General features: G+C 47.5%; 1 protein-coding gene across 4 annotated transcripts in view; it reads right to left on the minus strand.

The window, feature by feature from the left end:
* LOC132382620 (transducin-like enhancer protein 3) overlaps positions 1–17,244 on the minus strand; it is a 90,048-nt gene that overhangs the window by 13,957 nt on the left and 58,847 nt on the right. For 3 of the 4 annotated variants that reach the window (XM_059953025.1, XM_059953023.1, XM_059953022.1), the window contains 3 exons: positions 7,194–7,326; positions 3,930–4,087; positions 3,721–3,797 (listed from right to left, as the gene is read on the minus strand). In XM_059953025.1, coding sequence (XP_059809008.1) covers positions 3,721–3,797; positions 3,930–4,087; positions 7,194–7,326 — 368 coding nt within the window. Of the gene's footprint in view, positions 1–3,720; positions 3,798–3,914; positions 4,088–7,193; positions 7,327–17,244 lie in introns of all 4 variants that reach the window. The other variant, XM_059953024.1, reaches the window with a different exon arrangement.

The following is a 17,244-nucleotide window of genomic DNA, read 5'->3' on the forward strand; positions in this document are numbered from 1 at the left end:
GTCTCTTAAAAGACCCTATTGTATCCGCCTCTACCACCATCGCTGGCAGTGCATTCCATGCACCCACCGCTCCCTGTATGAAAATCTTACCTTTGACATCTCCTGGTACCTACTTCCAAGCACCTTAAAACTGTGCCCCCTCATGTTAGCCATTTCAGCCCTGGGAAAAAGCCTCTGACTATCCACACGATCAATGTGTCATCATCTTATACACTTCTATCAGGTCACCTCTCGTCCTCTGTCGCACCAAGGAGAAAAGGCCAAGTTTACTCAGCCTATTCTCATAAGGCATGCTCCCCAATCCAAGCAACAACTTTAATATACTTATTTTGAACATTTTTATTATTTTCTCTTTCTTGCATGAATATCATTATGTTTATTTTATTGTTTATTATAGATCATAGAACTTATAACAAATTAAGGTTTTTGTAAATTCTAATGCATTTCTTTTTTATTACCCCAAGTGTTGCAAGACAATGAATCTCAGGGTAGTATGTTGTGCCAAACCTTTAACCTACTCTACATCAGTTGGTAATTTAGCATCAGGCCCAGCACAGATATGATGGGCTGAATGGCATTCTCCTGCCCGGTTCTAAGTTCTGTGATCTGAAGCAACCCACACAAAATGCTGGAGGAACTCAGCAGGTCAGGTAGCATCTATGGAAATGAACAAGCAGCTGATGTTTCGAGCTGAGACCATTCTTCAAGTACATTTCATAGCTAGCACCAGCAACTGAGGGTAAACAGCCCTTACCCTGGTCTGGCAACTGACCTAAAGAAACTCCAGAGCAGCTCAGCACAGTACAGAAACCAGCCTTCCTCTATGGACTCGGCCTCAGTAAAGCCACCAGCATTATCAAAGACCCCTCTTCTTCACACCCCCCTCCCACTGGGCAGAAGATATGAAAGCCTGAAATCACGAACGAACAGGCTTAAAGACAGCTTCTACCCCGCGCAATAAGATTATTAAATAGTTCCCTAGTACCACAGCATAGACTGTTGGCCTCACAATCTACCTCATTATGATCTTGCACTTTACTGATTACCTGCTCTGCCCTTGCTCTGTAACTGTTACACTTTATCCTGCATTGTCATTGTTTTCCCTTGTTCTACCTCAGTGCACTGTGTAATGATCTGATCTGTAATAACTATTTATACAACACTTTTCATCCTAATGATGTACAGTAGTTCAAGTGTCTTACAACGGGATAAAAGTACAAATATGAAAGATAAAATAAAAAAATAAAAATGTAAATTAAAAAGACAAAGATTTACGTTTCCCGGCCTGGAGGATCTGAGTTATAAGGAAAGATTGAATAGGCTGGGACTTTATTACTTGGAATGTAGAAGATTGAGAGGAGATTTGATAGAGGTATAGGTAGGGTAAATGCAAGCAGGCTTTTTCCACCAAGGTTGGGTGGGACTACAACCAGAGGTCATGGGTAAAGGGTGAAAGGTGAAAAGGGGAACATGAAAGGGAAACTTCTTCACTCAGAGGGTTAAAGAGAATGTGGAACAAGCTACCAGTGCAAGTGGTGCATGTGAGCTCGATTACAACGTTTAAGCAAAGTTTGGATAGGTACATGATGACAGGGGTATGGAGGGCTGTGGTCCTGGTGCAGGCTGATGGGAGTAGGCAGTTTGAATTGTTTAGCACAGACAAGATGGGCCAAAGGGCCTGCTTCTGTGCTGTACTTTTCTATTTCTCTGTGTTAATTAAAGGCAAGGCTACATAACTTGATTTTAAACTGGTGTTTAAAAGTGTCAACTGAGTATAGTTTTAGGTATTGAATTCCACAGTTTAGAAGCATAGCTCAAAAAAGCCGACCTGCCAATTCTCTATTGAGGGAGATTGTTTAAATTTAAGAGACTGATGGAAGAAGACCTGACAGCTTGAGCAAGAGTATAAAGATTGCACCGGTCCCAGAGCATTGAGAAAGTAACAGAACGTTAAGATCAATTCTCAAGGATACAGGAAGCCAATGCAAAGTAGCTAGTACCAGAGTGATGTGTTCCCTCAGCCTGGCTTTGGTTAAAAGCTTAGTGGTAGGGTTCTGAAGGAGTTAAAGTTTGTCAGTAGACTGTTTAGGAAGGTCAATAAAAACCACATTGCAGTAATCAACACAATTAGTTTTTCAGCATCATGACATGCCAGAAACAAATGTACCATTGCAATATTTCTTAAGTGCAGAAATGCTAATCTGGTCACTTGCTTTACGGGGGATTTGAAATTCAAATCTGAATCGAGAATAACACCTAAGCTAGTTCCTGCTCATCTTATGAGGAGAGACAAGTTCCCAAGTTTATCCAGAAGTTTATCTCTTGGTTTTGGGACCAAAAAATTATTTCAGTTTTATCTTCATTTAGTTTTAGGAAATTATTGCTCAACCATCTGTTCATTGCAGCCAGACCAGAAGTCAGAGAAGATAGGGTGTTATCATTGTCAGGCTCAACCGAGATGTACAATTGTGTGTCATCTGTACAGCTGTGGAATTCAAGTTTACGCTCTCTAATGATGTCTCCTAAGGGGACATGTTTAAGGAGAAGAGTAGGGGACCAAGACCAAAACGTACATTGTATCTCTTAGTGATGCACCATCAATAACTCTCGGAGACGTGAGGCAAGATATAGGCTTTTATTGGCTGGTAGAAAGAACAAGCAGCAATTGACCACCATTCTACATCCTGGAGACAGAGACCGGGGCTGTGTCTCCAATCGCCTTTATACAGGGGTACAGGGGTCTGTGGGAGGAGCCACAGGAGCAGTCAGCGGGGGGGGGGGGGGGGCGTGCCCAGACGGGTATATGTAGTTCACCACACTTAGAAAACTGGTCTCCAAGACAGACGAAAAATTCTCTCCAAGATACATGAACAAAATCAATCTACCAGAGAGCCAACCCAGTTCTCAAGGCAATCTAGAAGAACACTTTGGCCAATTGTGTTGAAGACAGCACTTTAGTTCAAGAAGAATTTGAACTGAGACTCTGTTTACGTCAGTGCTGCGACCAAGCTCGCTGACAATTTTGATAAGGGTAGTCTCTGTGTTAAAACCTGAGAAACTTATCCAGACTACTTTTCTGACTCAGAAAGTTGAGTTGGTTGAAAATGAATCTAAGGGAAGATTTGATCGGGGCCTGTAGTTAACTAGTACTGCACGATCAAGGTTTGGCTTTGTAAGTCGGGGCTTTACAGCTGTAGCTTTGAAGGCATCTGGAAAGAGTCCAGCATGAAGGGAAGTGTTAATAATTTTCCTAACGGAATGGAAAACAATCCTTATAAAGTGTGGTAGGGACAGGGCCGAGACGGCGAGTAGACGGTTTACTTTTTGTTACAATCAGGAATACTTGTAGATTTCGACATGGTTGCTGTCTTTTTACAAGATTGACTGAGGACATTATAGGCTGGAGCAGGCTGAACAGTCAGCTTATTCTTGAATCACCACTATTCTCCGTAATGGAAAAATGGGGTCTTCTTGCAGAGTGAATAGCAGCATTAAGGAGACTAGTTTTTCCTGAAAAATATTACAATGGACTTCTACTCCAGTTTTCCTGTATGAACAGTATGCGAGACAAGCTTTTCCCTAACTTGGTACATGTGACAATAATAAAACAATTCGAATTACCTCCCCACCCTCCTCCCAGAGTCTGACAGACAGATCTCCAGCTGTTCAGTGTATGGTTGAGGAATTAGCAGATGGTAGACAGCATGGATTGGAACTTACGGCTTTCCTCCTGGGATCGAGGCCATGCTAGCAGAGAGTCCGGGTGCCCGCATGTGGGAGTGGGGGTCGAAGCCAACCTGGTTGAGGGGAAGGGAGAGAAGGGTTGAGTTTACAGCTCGTGGCAAGAACAGAGCCAGAAGTCGCGCGTTAATTCAAACGATAAATTGGTAAGAAGGAAGGTATAGGTTACGTACACCGCCAAAGCTCACCATGGGGGATCGATAGGCGGCCGCGTTAATCTGCGGTGAGATGTGCAGGCTGGAGTAAGGGCCTGGACTGGTCAGCGTGCCGTTCATGTCGTGGTGGGGCATCATCGCGAAAGGCGCATACGAGCCAGCCAGTGAGATTGGTGCACGAAGGGCTGGTGCTGGAAACAAAGGCACAGAACTAGTTGGTTAAAGTGGAATGACAGAGATCATTACAGCTCAAATGCCACTTTCAATGCAGGAATCTCTACCCCACTGTTAAGACGACTATGGAAAGCTGTCCTTGTATTATAAGGCCTCACAATCCACCTTGCTGTCTGCCTGCTCTGCATTTAGAGGAAGGCTTCAGCAGCGAAGGGTCCCACTCACTTGGCATTCCATGCCTCTAGACCCTGACCCCAATCTGTCAAGGACCTCATAGTGACCATCAGCCTTCCTATGTTAAACAAAGCCACGAACAGGCATTCCCCATTAAGGGAATAACCCGTAAGGACAGGGGTTCCCAACCTTTTATATGCCATGGACCCCTACCATTAACCAAGTGGTCTGTGGACCCCAGGATGGAAACCCCTGCCTTGGGAGGACATCAAACTCGACTCGAGTGAGTCAGTCACTACTCACTCGAGTGAGTCACTACTGTCACTGCGGGAATGTCCAGGTCACCAGCTCACTGAACTACTTCCTTTACCCCAAACGCCAAGGAGAGCAGGGATCATAAAAACAAATTAAAGGCCATTGGAGGAAGAAACTTCAATCACAGTGTTACCTGATCCTCTTTCCGCAGATGCCGCCTGACCTGCAGGCTGTTTCCAGTATTTTCAGCTTTTATTTTAGATTTCCAGCTTTGTTTTATGTTCACTTACTCGGAGAACAGATCGGTTGGGCCAAACTACCACTATCATTGAAAATCGAATATTTGAAAGAAAATGCAGTGCTCTCCGTGCTAAAATACCCTAACCACTTTCCATCCACTTGCGGGTTAGACAAAGTCTCGGCTTAATGTTCAAAGGCTGCCATCAGTGCAACTTCCCCACATTGTGCAGAGGGGTAGAACTTTTGTGCTGTCGATGGTTCAATATTCCCGGAGGGGCAAACACGCCACCCCCCCAAGCCATAGACAACTCTTGAGAATAGACAGAAAGAGCAGAGTCAGTAAGTCATACCTGCCCTGCCATTTTGTGAGATGTCAGAACTCTTATCACAATGCCATTTCCTATGTCCCCAGTTCCATGAATACTGAGAAATTTATTAAACTTTTCCCCATTAAACACGTGACAAAGCCTCCATGACCATTCTGGGTAAAGAAACTGAATTTGATACTGTAACAAGGCCATTTGGCCCATCTGGTCCATGTTGGCCCAAGAGGAGTAATCGCATCAGTTCTATTGTCCCCTCTCCCAATTTCCCTGTACCCTCTGCAAAGTATTCCCACTCTCGCATCCATCAACACCTCTTTGGTTGCTCTAAATTTCAAGTTCAAAGTTCACAAACTATACCGTACAAGAACCTTGAGATTCATCATCTTGCAGACAGCCACAAAACAAGGAAACATCATAGAAACCACACGAGAACACCCAACGTGTGGGGGGAAAAAAGAACAAATCATGCAAGCAGCAAAAATCGAACAAAGAACACACAAAACATTAAACCGCGGAGTCCCAAAAAGTGAGTCCACGGCGACAAGTAAAGCCAGTGCAGGAGTCACTGCCACTCGGTCAGTCACTTCAGCACAGCCGCAGGTTCAGTTCCGCGCTGAAGCACCATGATCAAATCACGCAAGCAGTAAGGCACGTTCAACACCGAGAACATTAAACATCCAATGCAGCTGCAAGTGAATCTGAGGTGACGGAACCTTCCGGTGAGGGAGCCTTGCAACTTCCACTCGCAGCAGAGAGAGGGCGACCAATCATACGCAGGCCGGCGGCGCTGAACACACATTCATTTTCCAAGCTCGTCCCCGTCATGTTCCACCATTAGGAATCGACGCAGTCTACACTCCCAGCGACGGACATAGCTGCACTCCACACCAATCCTCCAGGAGTTCACAGAAATGCCAGTTCATTCAGTCAGCCCAACGAAAACATCCTTGAGGAGGAAAATACAAGCTGCAATTGATCCCAGTTCAGAAGGAGTATACTTAGAAGATGTAGAAGAGTAAGCTGACTGCAAGATGTCACCGTTGGTCGCTGGGGCCATTTTGCTGAAAGTTATCTCAAGAGCCGGTACTGTACGGGAGAGTAACAGTTCCCAGAATGCTGATACACAGCCAGCAAACCAGATTCAACCCCCATCGCTGTCTGTTTGTACATTCTTCCTGCGACGGCATGCATTTCGTTTGGGTGTTCCGGCTTCCTCCCGCAGTCCAAAGGCCAACAGGTGAGGGTTAGTGAGTTGCGGACACGTTACGCTGGTGCTGGAAATGCAATGACACTCGAGGCCTTTCTCCGCCGGTCGTTGATGCAAACATTTCACTGCGTGTTTTGATGTACATGTGACAAAGTTAATGTTCATCTTTAAAGGCAAAAATGAATGGATTAAACTCGCTCCTGGGTGTGGGAGAAACCAGAGCTACTGGAGGGGAGACACAGCAAGAACAGAGGGACTGAACAAGCAGTACCCATGATCGGGTCTGAACACCGGGTCACTGGAACTGTGGGACAGCAACACGAACAATCACATTTCAGTCGTTTAGGAGATTCAGTATGTCACCAAAGCCTCTCCCAAATTTCTACTGATGTACCAAGCATTCCAACTGGCTGTATCACCGAATGGTATGGGAGGGGCCAGTGCACAGGACTGGAAGAGGCTACAGAAAGTTGTAAACTCAGCCAGCACTAACCTCCCCACCATCGAGAACATCTTCAACAGGCGATGCCTCAAAAAGGCAACATCCATCATTAAGGACCCCCACCACCCAGGACATGCCCTCTCTTCATTGCTACCATCAGGGACGAGGCACAGGAGCCTGAAGATACACACTCAATGCTTTAGGAACAACTTCTTCCCCCCGCCATCAGATTTCTGAATAGTCCATAAACACAACCTCACTATTTTGCTCTCTTTTTGCACTGCTTATTTAGTTTTTTGTATATAATCCTTACTGTAATTCAAATAATTGTTTTATGTATTGCACTGTACTGCTGTTGCAAAACAGCAAACTTCACAATAACTGTCAGCAATAATAAACCTGATTCTGAACATTCCCACATTGAATATGGTTCCCGGTTGCTGGTTCTGCAAATGAGCAGAAAGGTGTGGCGCAGTTACCTAACGAGTCGATGCCAGGGGGCTTTCCCGTGATAGTCCGCAGGCCCGGGGTGGAGCTGGTACCCGGAGTGGGAGCCTCGTTGCGTGGAGTTGGAGTATTCGACTTCAGGCCAGGGGTCAATGACTTGTCGTTCTGCAAAACAACAGAGAAATGAGGGAGGCATGGAAGAACCCAAATATTCAGTGAAACTCGGAGACCTTTCCACACGATCATAAGATACAGGAGCAAAGTTAGGCCATTCGGCCCATCGAGTCCATTCTGCCATTTCATCATGGCTGATCCATTTGTCTCTCGGCCCCAATCTCCTGTTTTCTCCTTGTATCCCTTCACACCCTGACCAATCAAGGATCTATCAACCTCTGCCTTAAATATACATAAAGACTTGGCCTCCACAGCGGCCTGCCTATCTGTGTAAACGAATTCCACAGATTCATCACTCTCTGGCTAAAAAACTTCCTCCTTATCTCTGTTCTAAAAGGACACCCCTCTATTCTGAGGCTGTCCCCTCTGGTCTTAAGACTCTCCCACCACAGGAATCATCCTCTCCACAACCAATCTATCAAGGCTTTTCACCATTCAAAAGGTTACTCCTCGTTTTTCTAAATTCCAGTGAATGCAATCCTGGAGCCATCAAACTCTCTCCACATGACAAGCCATTCAATCCTGAAATCATTTTCATGAACCTCCTTTGAACCCCACCCATTTCCAGCACATCCTTTCTAAGATAAGGGGCTCAAGACTGCACACAATACTCCAAGTGAGGCCTCACTAGTGCTTTAGAAAGTGTGAACATCACATCCTTGCTTTTATATTCTAGTCATCTTGAAATGAATGCTAATATTGCATTTGGCTTCCTCACCAGACTCAACCTGCAAATTAACCTTTGGGGAATCTCGCACAAGGACTCACAAGTCTATTTGCACCTCAGTTTTTTGTGTTTTCTCTCCACTCTGAAAACAGTAAACACTTTCCAGTCCCGATGAAGGGTCTCGGCCAGAAACATCGACTGCTTACTCCTCTCCATAAATGCTGCCTAACCTGCTGTTGCAATATATTTATTTACGTTGTCATTTATAGCAATTTTATGCCTTAAACTGTGCCCCTGCTGCAAAACAATTTTCAGAATATAGACCACTAATATCAAAGCTTATAATTATCACCTGTTACTCATTTAAACTCCAGAGATTAACACTCAATTTTGCTGACCTCACCCTCAACAATAGTTCCTTTCTTCCTGGGATCTACTTAGCAAAGCCTCTCTGAGCTGCTTCTAATACAAGAAAACCCTTCTTAATAAGACTAATTCTTTACACAGCTCCAGGTGTGGGCTTAACAGTTGCATTAACACTGACGCTTGCTCCTCTTTGCAATGAAGCCTCTGTTTGCCTTTCCCACTGTTTGTTCCGCGTTACCCTTTGGCATTTGGGGTGGGCAGAGAAGCAGGGCAACTCCGTAGCCCAGGTGTGAAAGAATAGAGCTTGGGTGTGGGGCTGGCAAACCCAGCCCCTAAAAACCAAGGGCTACATAAGCTCCAAACGCCGCCTCCTCCCTGGGAGAGGAAGGACCTTTGACGAAGGGCTACACCTAGGGGCAACCTGAAAGACTGGCCCAGGAAAGAGGACTTTGGTGAGCGGCTATCAGCAGCCTATGCTGCAGAATTTTTGCGATACAACGCCGAGTAGGCCCTTCAAGCCACACTGTCTCAGCAACCCCCGGCCTACCTGATTAATCCATGGGACAGTTTACAATGACAAATTCACCTATCCTGTACATCTTTGGACTGTGGGAGGAGACCAGAGGACCCAGAGAAAACCCATGGGTTTGATGGGAAGGGCGTACAGAGACTCCGGCTTTGAACCCCGGACTCCAGAACATCTTGCACTGTACTAGCCTCGTGCTAACCACTACACTGCCATGGCTTGCCCATGGGGGTGATGGGCTTAAGAAGCAGATCATGAAGTCATAAAGTACAGCGCAGAAACAGGCCTTTCAGCCCATCTAGTCCGTTCTGAACCATTTAAACTCCCATCGACCTGCACTGGGACCACAGCCCTCCATATCTCTACCATCCATGTACCTACCCAAACCTCTTAAACGTTGAAATCGAGCTCATGTCCACCACTTGTGCTGGCAGCTGATTCCACACTCTCACCACCCCTTGAATGAAATTTCCCCTCATGTTCCCCTCAATCTTCCGCGGTCCCTCTGAAGCAGATCGTTACTCACATGGCCCATCTCCTTTGTCTTTGATGACGGCGTGCTGCTGGATGAAGCCACAGAGGCGGGACTGTTGGGCGCGTCCTTCTTCATGCCGCGAGCCTTGTCCAGGCCGTTCTCACGGGGAGAGTGGACAGGGCTGACCCGAGGTGTGGCCGGATCCTGAACGTGGCAGAGGGAGGGTATAACTCAGGCCTTTTCTGGTCAACTGCTAGCCCCTGGCCAGTGTTCAACATTACAGAAACTCGTCCTTGTTCCCATTCACAACGGGCCTCCAGTACAAACCAGTTGGTGGCCAGTCACAGGTGCCCATGAACACCGCCCCCCCCCCCCACCAACCTCACTTCCCATGGCAGACAGATCATGAGAGAGCGAGTGGGGGGGGGGGGGGGAGTTCACATGCATCACAAGCCCTCCCCACACTTCACCGGCTGGGTTATAGAAGTCACAGTGATGACCACCACTCCCATCTCTCCCTGCAGGGTGGTGCAACTCACTACCCTGGGAACCCGGCCATAGTTGGTCAGCTGTCAAGGAGAGGGTAAATTCGTGGATGAGGGAGGGAGGGAGGGGCAAACAGAAATGTGAAATTTGCAGGGTTGCAAATTGTGAATTGCTGATAAAATCTCTCTGGGTTTCCCCAGTGGATCAGAAAACAGGAATTTTATTTATTTTTTCCCCCACGGATGGAGTGTGGGCTCTGGCTGGCATAGCTAAGCTTTAAAGTTTGCCACTAGTGACCCTCATGATAGTTTAAAAATTTATTGGCATTCACAAGGAGTAGACCCTACGGCCCTTTGAAATGCACCACCCAGCAACCCCACCCTCCCAGTTAAAATGACTAAATGGTATGTCTTTGGACTGTGGAAGGAAACTGGAACACTCATGGGAAACCCATGCGGTCACAAGAACATACAAATTGAACCTGGCACTGTAATGGCGTTATGCTATCCGCCACACAACTACGCCACCCTTTGGGTTTAATCCGAGGCTCCGGTTTAACAAATTCCCCTCTGACAATGACAGACTCCCTTCAACACAGCACTTGCCTGACAGCCTCGTTCCTGAATTGTGGGAGCCTTTTGCACATCCGGAGTAGGTCCTGGGGCTGGGGAAGGTGGCAGCGACTTGGAATGGATGGGAAAGGTAGGCTCCAAAGACCAGGATCAGTCACTGATCTCAACCGAAACCTCCTTCCCAAGGTGGCTCTGAACGCCAACAGCTGCCAACCACTGCCCCCCCCCCCCACCCCCCTCAGAACTCTGGGTGGAGTGGCAAAGTACCCCATCTCACCTCGTTGGAAACATCCACAACCAAATCATCGCTCTTCTCACCATCACTGTCCTAAAAGGAGAGGAGTAAGTCAGAGGCCTTTTCAACCAACACAGCAAACTGTCTCGTGACGGGGCAAGGGCGTAACGTATCACTGCAGAAAGGGGCTGCTGGCCAGACAGTACATTAGCCAACTCAGGCACACGGTCCCAAAACAGTGACCTGCTGAGGTGCTTCTGGTTTAAAGACAGACACAGGAAAACCAGGGGAACTCCCCTCCACTTCGAAGCATGATTCTGCCATATTGTCGTGCAGAGAGCACCCAGGTTTAATGTCTTAAAGATTGGCTTTACTTGTCACATTTACATCCAAACGTACAGTGAAACACGTCTACAACCCATGCATTAGGGTCACTATACTTCTGGTGCCAACATAGCATGTCCACAACTTACCCTAATCCATACATTTTGGGAATGTGGGAGGGAACAGGGGCACTCGGGAGCCCATGGGGCCACTGGGAGAATGTACAAACTCCTTACATGCAGCGGCAGGAATTGAACTCCGATCGGTGACTGCTGGCGCTGTACAGCGACTGCGCTAACTGCTACACTAGCATGCCATCCTTTAACCTGAAGAGTAACACTTCTGACAACTCGGCACTCCGAGGTTTGGAGTGAGAGCAGCGTCTGGAATATTGGGTTCAATTGGTTAAAGGGCTCAGAACTCTGCGCCTTTGACTGCCAACCCACCTAGCCGAGAGGCCGGTACCCACTAAGACCACGACTGGTGGCTGAAGAATTTCAAGTAGGCTTTTAAATTAGTTCATAGCATGTTACACCAGATAGTCTCCCTTCCAAGACACAACCAGCCAAAGCAATACAAGGGAACAGGGCTTACATATCTGTTCATTGAGTCCTTCTCCTCAACCTTTCGCTTCTTTGCGTCCAGATAGTCAGAGGAACTCCTGTTGTTTCTTTCATTTGGCCGTAGGCTGTCTGAAGGCGAGACTGAGTTATTCTGCAAGAAAAGAGAGGAAGGTGCTCATGGGACAGTCACTGGGAGCAGCTGCTTCACCACTCCGGGCACCCTAAGTGACACTTTATAAACCCCAAAAGATTCTTCAGAAGCTGGAAATTCAGAGCAATGCACACAACCTTTTGGAGGAACTCAGCAGGTCAGGCAGCTTCTATGGAGCAGGATAAACAGTCAACATTTCATCTGGACCAGAAAGAAAGGGGGTAGAAGAGAGGAGAAGGGGAAGGAAGACAAGCCAGTTCTTTACCTCTTCCACCTATCCCCTTACAGCTTCTCATTTTGTCCCCCTCACCTACCACCCGCCAGGTTGTACTCCCCCCCCCCCCCCCCCCAAACCGTATTCTGGTTTCATTCCCATTCCTTTCCAGCCCTGAGGAACCTCAATCGAAGTATTGTTTATTCCCTTCCGTGGATGCTGCCTGACCTGCTGAGCTCCTCCAGCATTTTGTCAGAGTTGCCAAGAGGCACCTTATTCTACATTCTGTTACTGTTTTCCCTGGTACGACCTCAGCACAACAGACCATACAGAAATTATCTGTACGGACAGCATGCAGAACCTTGACAATAAGCCAATTTACTAAGAGATGCAGCATGGTCACGGGCCCTTCCTGCCCAACGAACCCACACCGCCCAGTTACACCCACATGACCCATACACATTTGCAGGTAGGAGGAAGCCAGAATACCTGGAGGAAACCCACATGGTCATGGAGAGATCATAAAAACATGTGAACATGGTCTTCAGCCAGAGTGGTGAAACTGCGGAATTCCTTTCAGGCAGCTGTGGAGGCCAAGTCTTTATGTATATTTAAGGCACAGGTTGATAGCTTCTTGATTAGTCAGGGCACGAAGGGATACAGGGAGAAGGCAGGAGATTGGGGCCGAGAGGGAAAATGGATCAGCCATGATGAAATGGTGGAGCAGACTCGATGGGCCAAATGGCCTAATTCTGCTCCTGTGTCTTATGTTCTTATAGTCAAGAGTTTCAGTTATGGTTCAGACCAAATATCAGAATGGGGCAGAAACCTGATCCAAGTGCCTTTGTTCATGGGATTAAAGACAATGGCGGGATACGGACCTGGTTTGCTGGCGCTGGAATAGCATTATGCTAGCCGCTACTGCGCTGCCCGGCAATTCGCCCACAGTTCAACCCCGAGCTTTGGCTGTACCAACTCCAATTCCAAGTCCCACTGGAATCTGTCAACCAGAGGCGAGGTGCAGGGGAGAAATGAGTGCACGAGAGGCCGTGAACTGCAGGTCATGTTGGAATGAGGTTGGTATTCTACACTGCCGTCAGAGAGAGAGCATCTTCACACAATATATAAAAATTACAGTGAGCTGTCAAGGTCAGCCAAAGAGGTCACTGGCTGCAGTCCACCATCTCTGCAGAACTTGAGCGTGTCCAGGACAAAGAAGCAGGCAGGAAAAATTATCGGGGGCACTACCCACCCTGTAAACTGCTTTTTCCAAAAACTCCCTTCTGGAAAGCACCATAGCGCTTATTAAAACAAAAAAACTTCACACCACCTTAAAAGGTTATTCCTCTAGGTGGCTAATCTGATCAATCATTCCAGTTAGCCCCCACCCCCTTCTATCTATTACCCCCATCACTGCTGTGTAAGCACTTTAAACTGTTTTTATAATACTGTTTATGTTGTAAATGTATGCTGAAATTTCAGCTTTATACACATTTTATTCCATATCTGCCCTTTAAAATCCTTTTAATGCAATTCTTTTATACTTGTTGAATGGTGTTGCATCTCACTCCAACACACCGCAGTAAGACCCCAATACACGTACATATAAACTCTGTGGCCACTTTATTAGGTACACCTGCTCGTTAATGCAAACATCTAATCAGCCAATCATGTGGCAGCAACTCAATGTACAAAAGCATGCGGACATGGTCAAGAGGTTCAGTTGTTTTTCCAGAGTGGGGATGCAATGTGATCTAAGTGACCTTGACCGTGGAATGATTGTTGGTGCCAGACGGGGTGGTTTGAGTATCTCAGAAACTGCTGATTTCCTGGTATTTTCCATGCACAACAGTCTCCCGAGTTTACAGAGAGTGGTGCGAGAAGCAAAAAACATCCAGCGAGCAGCAGTTCTGTGGGCAAAATCGTCTTGTTTATGAGAGAGGTCGGAGGAGAATGGCCAGACTGGTTCAAGCTGACAGGAAGGTGACGGTGACTCAAGTAACCACGTGTTACCACACTGGTGTGCAGAAGAGTGTCTCGGAACAGACAACACGCCAAAGTTCTGGGCTACAGCAGAGAAGACTCAGCGGCCACTTTGTGTATTTAAACAGGCTCCTGAGAAAGTGGTCAGAAGCTGGTGAATTGGACAGCAGTGAATCTCAAGTACAATATTCTCTTGCTGAAATGAGAAAGTACTGCTCCCCCCCATTGTAAACGGCCAGCGAGCCAGAGATGAAAAGAAAATATCAAACTGCTAACCACGTCCAACACAAGAGCCCTTCTCAAAGCAATTCAGCTCTTTGCCGAGAGTCAAGCCAAGATGTGACGGCCCTTCAGAGCTGAACTCTTCAATTAAAACCAGAGGGGAGAGGGCGAAGGTGGGAGAGGGGAGGAGACGCAGAGAGCAACATGACACGGACTCCATTCATGCCTTCTCTGAAAGCAGCTCCAGCAACTCCACAAAGGAAGAGACTCTAGCCTGGGGCTGAACGCAGGCCAACAGCGTGCAAATCAGTCAGGGAACACGAGCCTGTTTCTTCCCAAGCCGCCGCAGGCACAGAGTCAGAGGCTTGGAGGGAAGCTGATGAAAGATTCTCTCAACAGGAACTACTGCTGAAGGTGGAAAAGCGTGCAAAGAATTTGGCAGTGGTGTGAGGGAGTTGAAGAGGTGGGAGTAAGAAAGGTAAAGGAAGGGAGGAAGTGAGACAGAAAGATAAAGGCAGGGGAAGAGGAACAAAAGATATAGTTGTGGGGGGGCAAGGGAGGTAAAGGGGAGGAGTGAGAGAAAATGGTGTGGGTGTGAGAAAGATGGGGGAACAAGAGAAGTTAAAGTAGGAGAGGAGAAGCAAAGGATATAGGTGGGAAGTGAGGGGGAGATAAAGATGTACAGAACGAGGGAGTTAAAGATAGAGGGAGTGAGGGAGAGAGCGAGAGGGATAAAGATTAGCAGCAGCGAGAAGGGTAAAGGGGGAGTGAGAGAGTGATTTAAATGTGAGGGGGGATAAGGGGGTAAAGGGAGAGTGTGAGAGAGATAAAGGTGGTGGAGTGACTGGGGAAAAAAATTGTCTTCACCTGCAGGCCCCAGAAAGTCACATCCTGACATACCAAGCAGAAATAATAGTGGTGTTCTCTAGACAATTTAAACCTGGCGTGGAAGGGCTCAATGGGGGCTGTCCTCTCTTTTTAGTGCCAACTGAGCCAAATGGAACCTTTCTTCCCAGTCAGTGAAGCTGAGAATACCAGAGTGTTATGTCAAGCATCGAGGGGAATTGATCATTCAGCCTTCCCCTGGGCACACGGCCAACTCACTAAATATTACTGATGGACTCAAGAATTTTTTTTCCCATTTTTGTGAATGAATGAAATCGTGCATGGCCTTTTACCGAGGTTTTCCCTTAAACTCTCTTTTAGGAAACTGCCTGAAAGGAATCTTGCTTTCCGAGCAGCCTCGCGACTAAAACAGACTTTGCTTTCAAGTAGCATGCAGTCGCCTTTCCGAAGGGTTGCTTGTTTCGTTCTGCCCCTCCTAGAGCCTCCCCCCCCCCTTCCCTGTGTCCCCTCGCTCGGGGCTTTGTCCACAGTGACATGAGGAAATCAATATGAAGCTGGGACACAGCTGACTGGAATGCGAACCTCCCGCCAACGACCATCAGGAAAACCACACAAAGGCACAGCCCCCAGCAGACAATAGCCAAAATCCTCTCACGCTGACACAACCTTTGTACCAGAGAAAGAGGGAGGGAGAAATGGAAAGATAAGAGCCCCAAAGCATATACATTAACAACTTCTTTCCAGAAAGCAGTTTCCAATTCCCATAAGCAAGTGGGGAATAAAAAGATACCTCAAGATGTTTACCTATCGGATATTGAAAGGCCTAGCTAGAGTAGGTGTAGAGGGGAATGGGAGAGTCGAAGACCAGAAGGGGCACAGCCTCAGGACGTCCCTTTAGAACAGAGATAAGGAGGAATTTCTTGCCACAGACGGCTGTGAAGGCCAAGTTATTGGATATACTTAAAGCAGTTGATAGGTTCTTAATTCGTCAGGAAGTCAAAGGACACAGGGAGAAGGCCGGACAATTTCAGGATGTATATTGTACACATTTCTCTGACATTAAATGTACCTTTGAAACCTTTGAATGGGGTTGAGAAGGATAATAAATAAGCCATGATGATTCATCACAGAGCAGACTTGATGGGCTGAGTGGCCTAATTCTGCTCCTATTTTTTAAGGTCTTAAATCCGGGCTCTAAGGTAAAACTATTCCCACAGCAGACAGATTCCCAGAGCCTTTCCGCTACGATCTGGTAGCTGTTTCACTGATTCAATACTCCACTTCAGTAGCTAGAGGTGACCTCCATTATCACCAGCCCTTTGTCACATCCACATACCACCTCCATGTTGTGTACAATGTTCTCCAAAGTGGCTGGCTATTGGAGGGGCCTCAGGTGGCTGTGGAAACCTATCTGGGATCCACATAACGGGAGAGAACGCCTGTGCGGGACTTTGTTTAACATGGGGAGGCTGGTGTACGGGCAGCTTCCACACGGTCCTCGATAATCGGGGTCAGGGTCCAGCGAAATGGAATGCAAGATGACTCCTTCCTCTGTCTTCACTGCAATTTTGATGTGTCATCATCTTCTGCCAGGTCTTGTGAGAACCTCAGCCTTGTGTCAGATGACCAGACTCCAAGACTCTTGGTACCTCAGAAGCTCACAAGCTTCTCCACTATGAAAAGATAATGATCCTCACAGTAGTCATCACATGTACATTAAAAAACATACAGTGAAAAGCATCTTTTGCATTAAGATCAAGGTGGCTTGATAGACCACCCCAAGGGCAATGACGATCACACGTCTGGAGTCACAAGCAGACTGCAATAGGCAGGGGTGTCACACTCCTCTCCCTGTTTGAACGGACTGGAGCCTCATAACAACCCAGAAACTGTTCATGCTGAGGTTTGACAGGAGCCACACACGCACGCACGCACACACAGTACTGGAGGAACTCGCATCTTTCAAACACCTCCGTGCCTTCACAACAGCCCCTGGGGAGAGAGAGAGGGGGGAGAGAGAGAGGGGGGAGAGAGAGAGGGGGGGGAGAGAGAGAGGGGGGGAGAGAGAGAGGGGGGAGAGAGAGAGGGGGGGAGAGAGAGAGGGGGGGAGAGAGAGAGGGGGGAGAGAGAGAGGGGGGGAGAGAGAGAGGGGGGGAGAGAGAGAGGGGGGAGAGAGAGAGGGGGGAGAGAGAGAGGGGGGGAGAGAGAGAGGGGGGGAGAGAGAGAGGGGGGGAGAGAGAGAGGGGGGGGAGAGAGAGAGGGGGGGAGAGAGAGAGGGG

This window comes from Hypanus sabinus, chromosome 28, assembly GCF_030144855.1.
Source record: "Hypanus sabinus isolate sHypSab1 chromosome 28, sHypSab1.hap1, whole genome shotgun sequence".
NCBI lineage: Eukaryota > Metazoa > Chordata > Chondrichthyes > Myliobatiformes > Dasyatidae > Hypanus > Hypanus sabinus.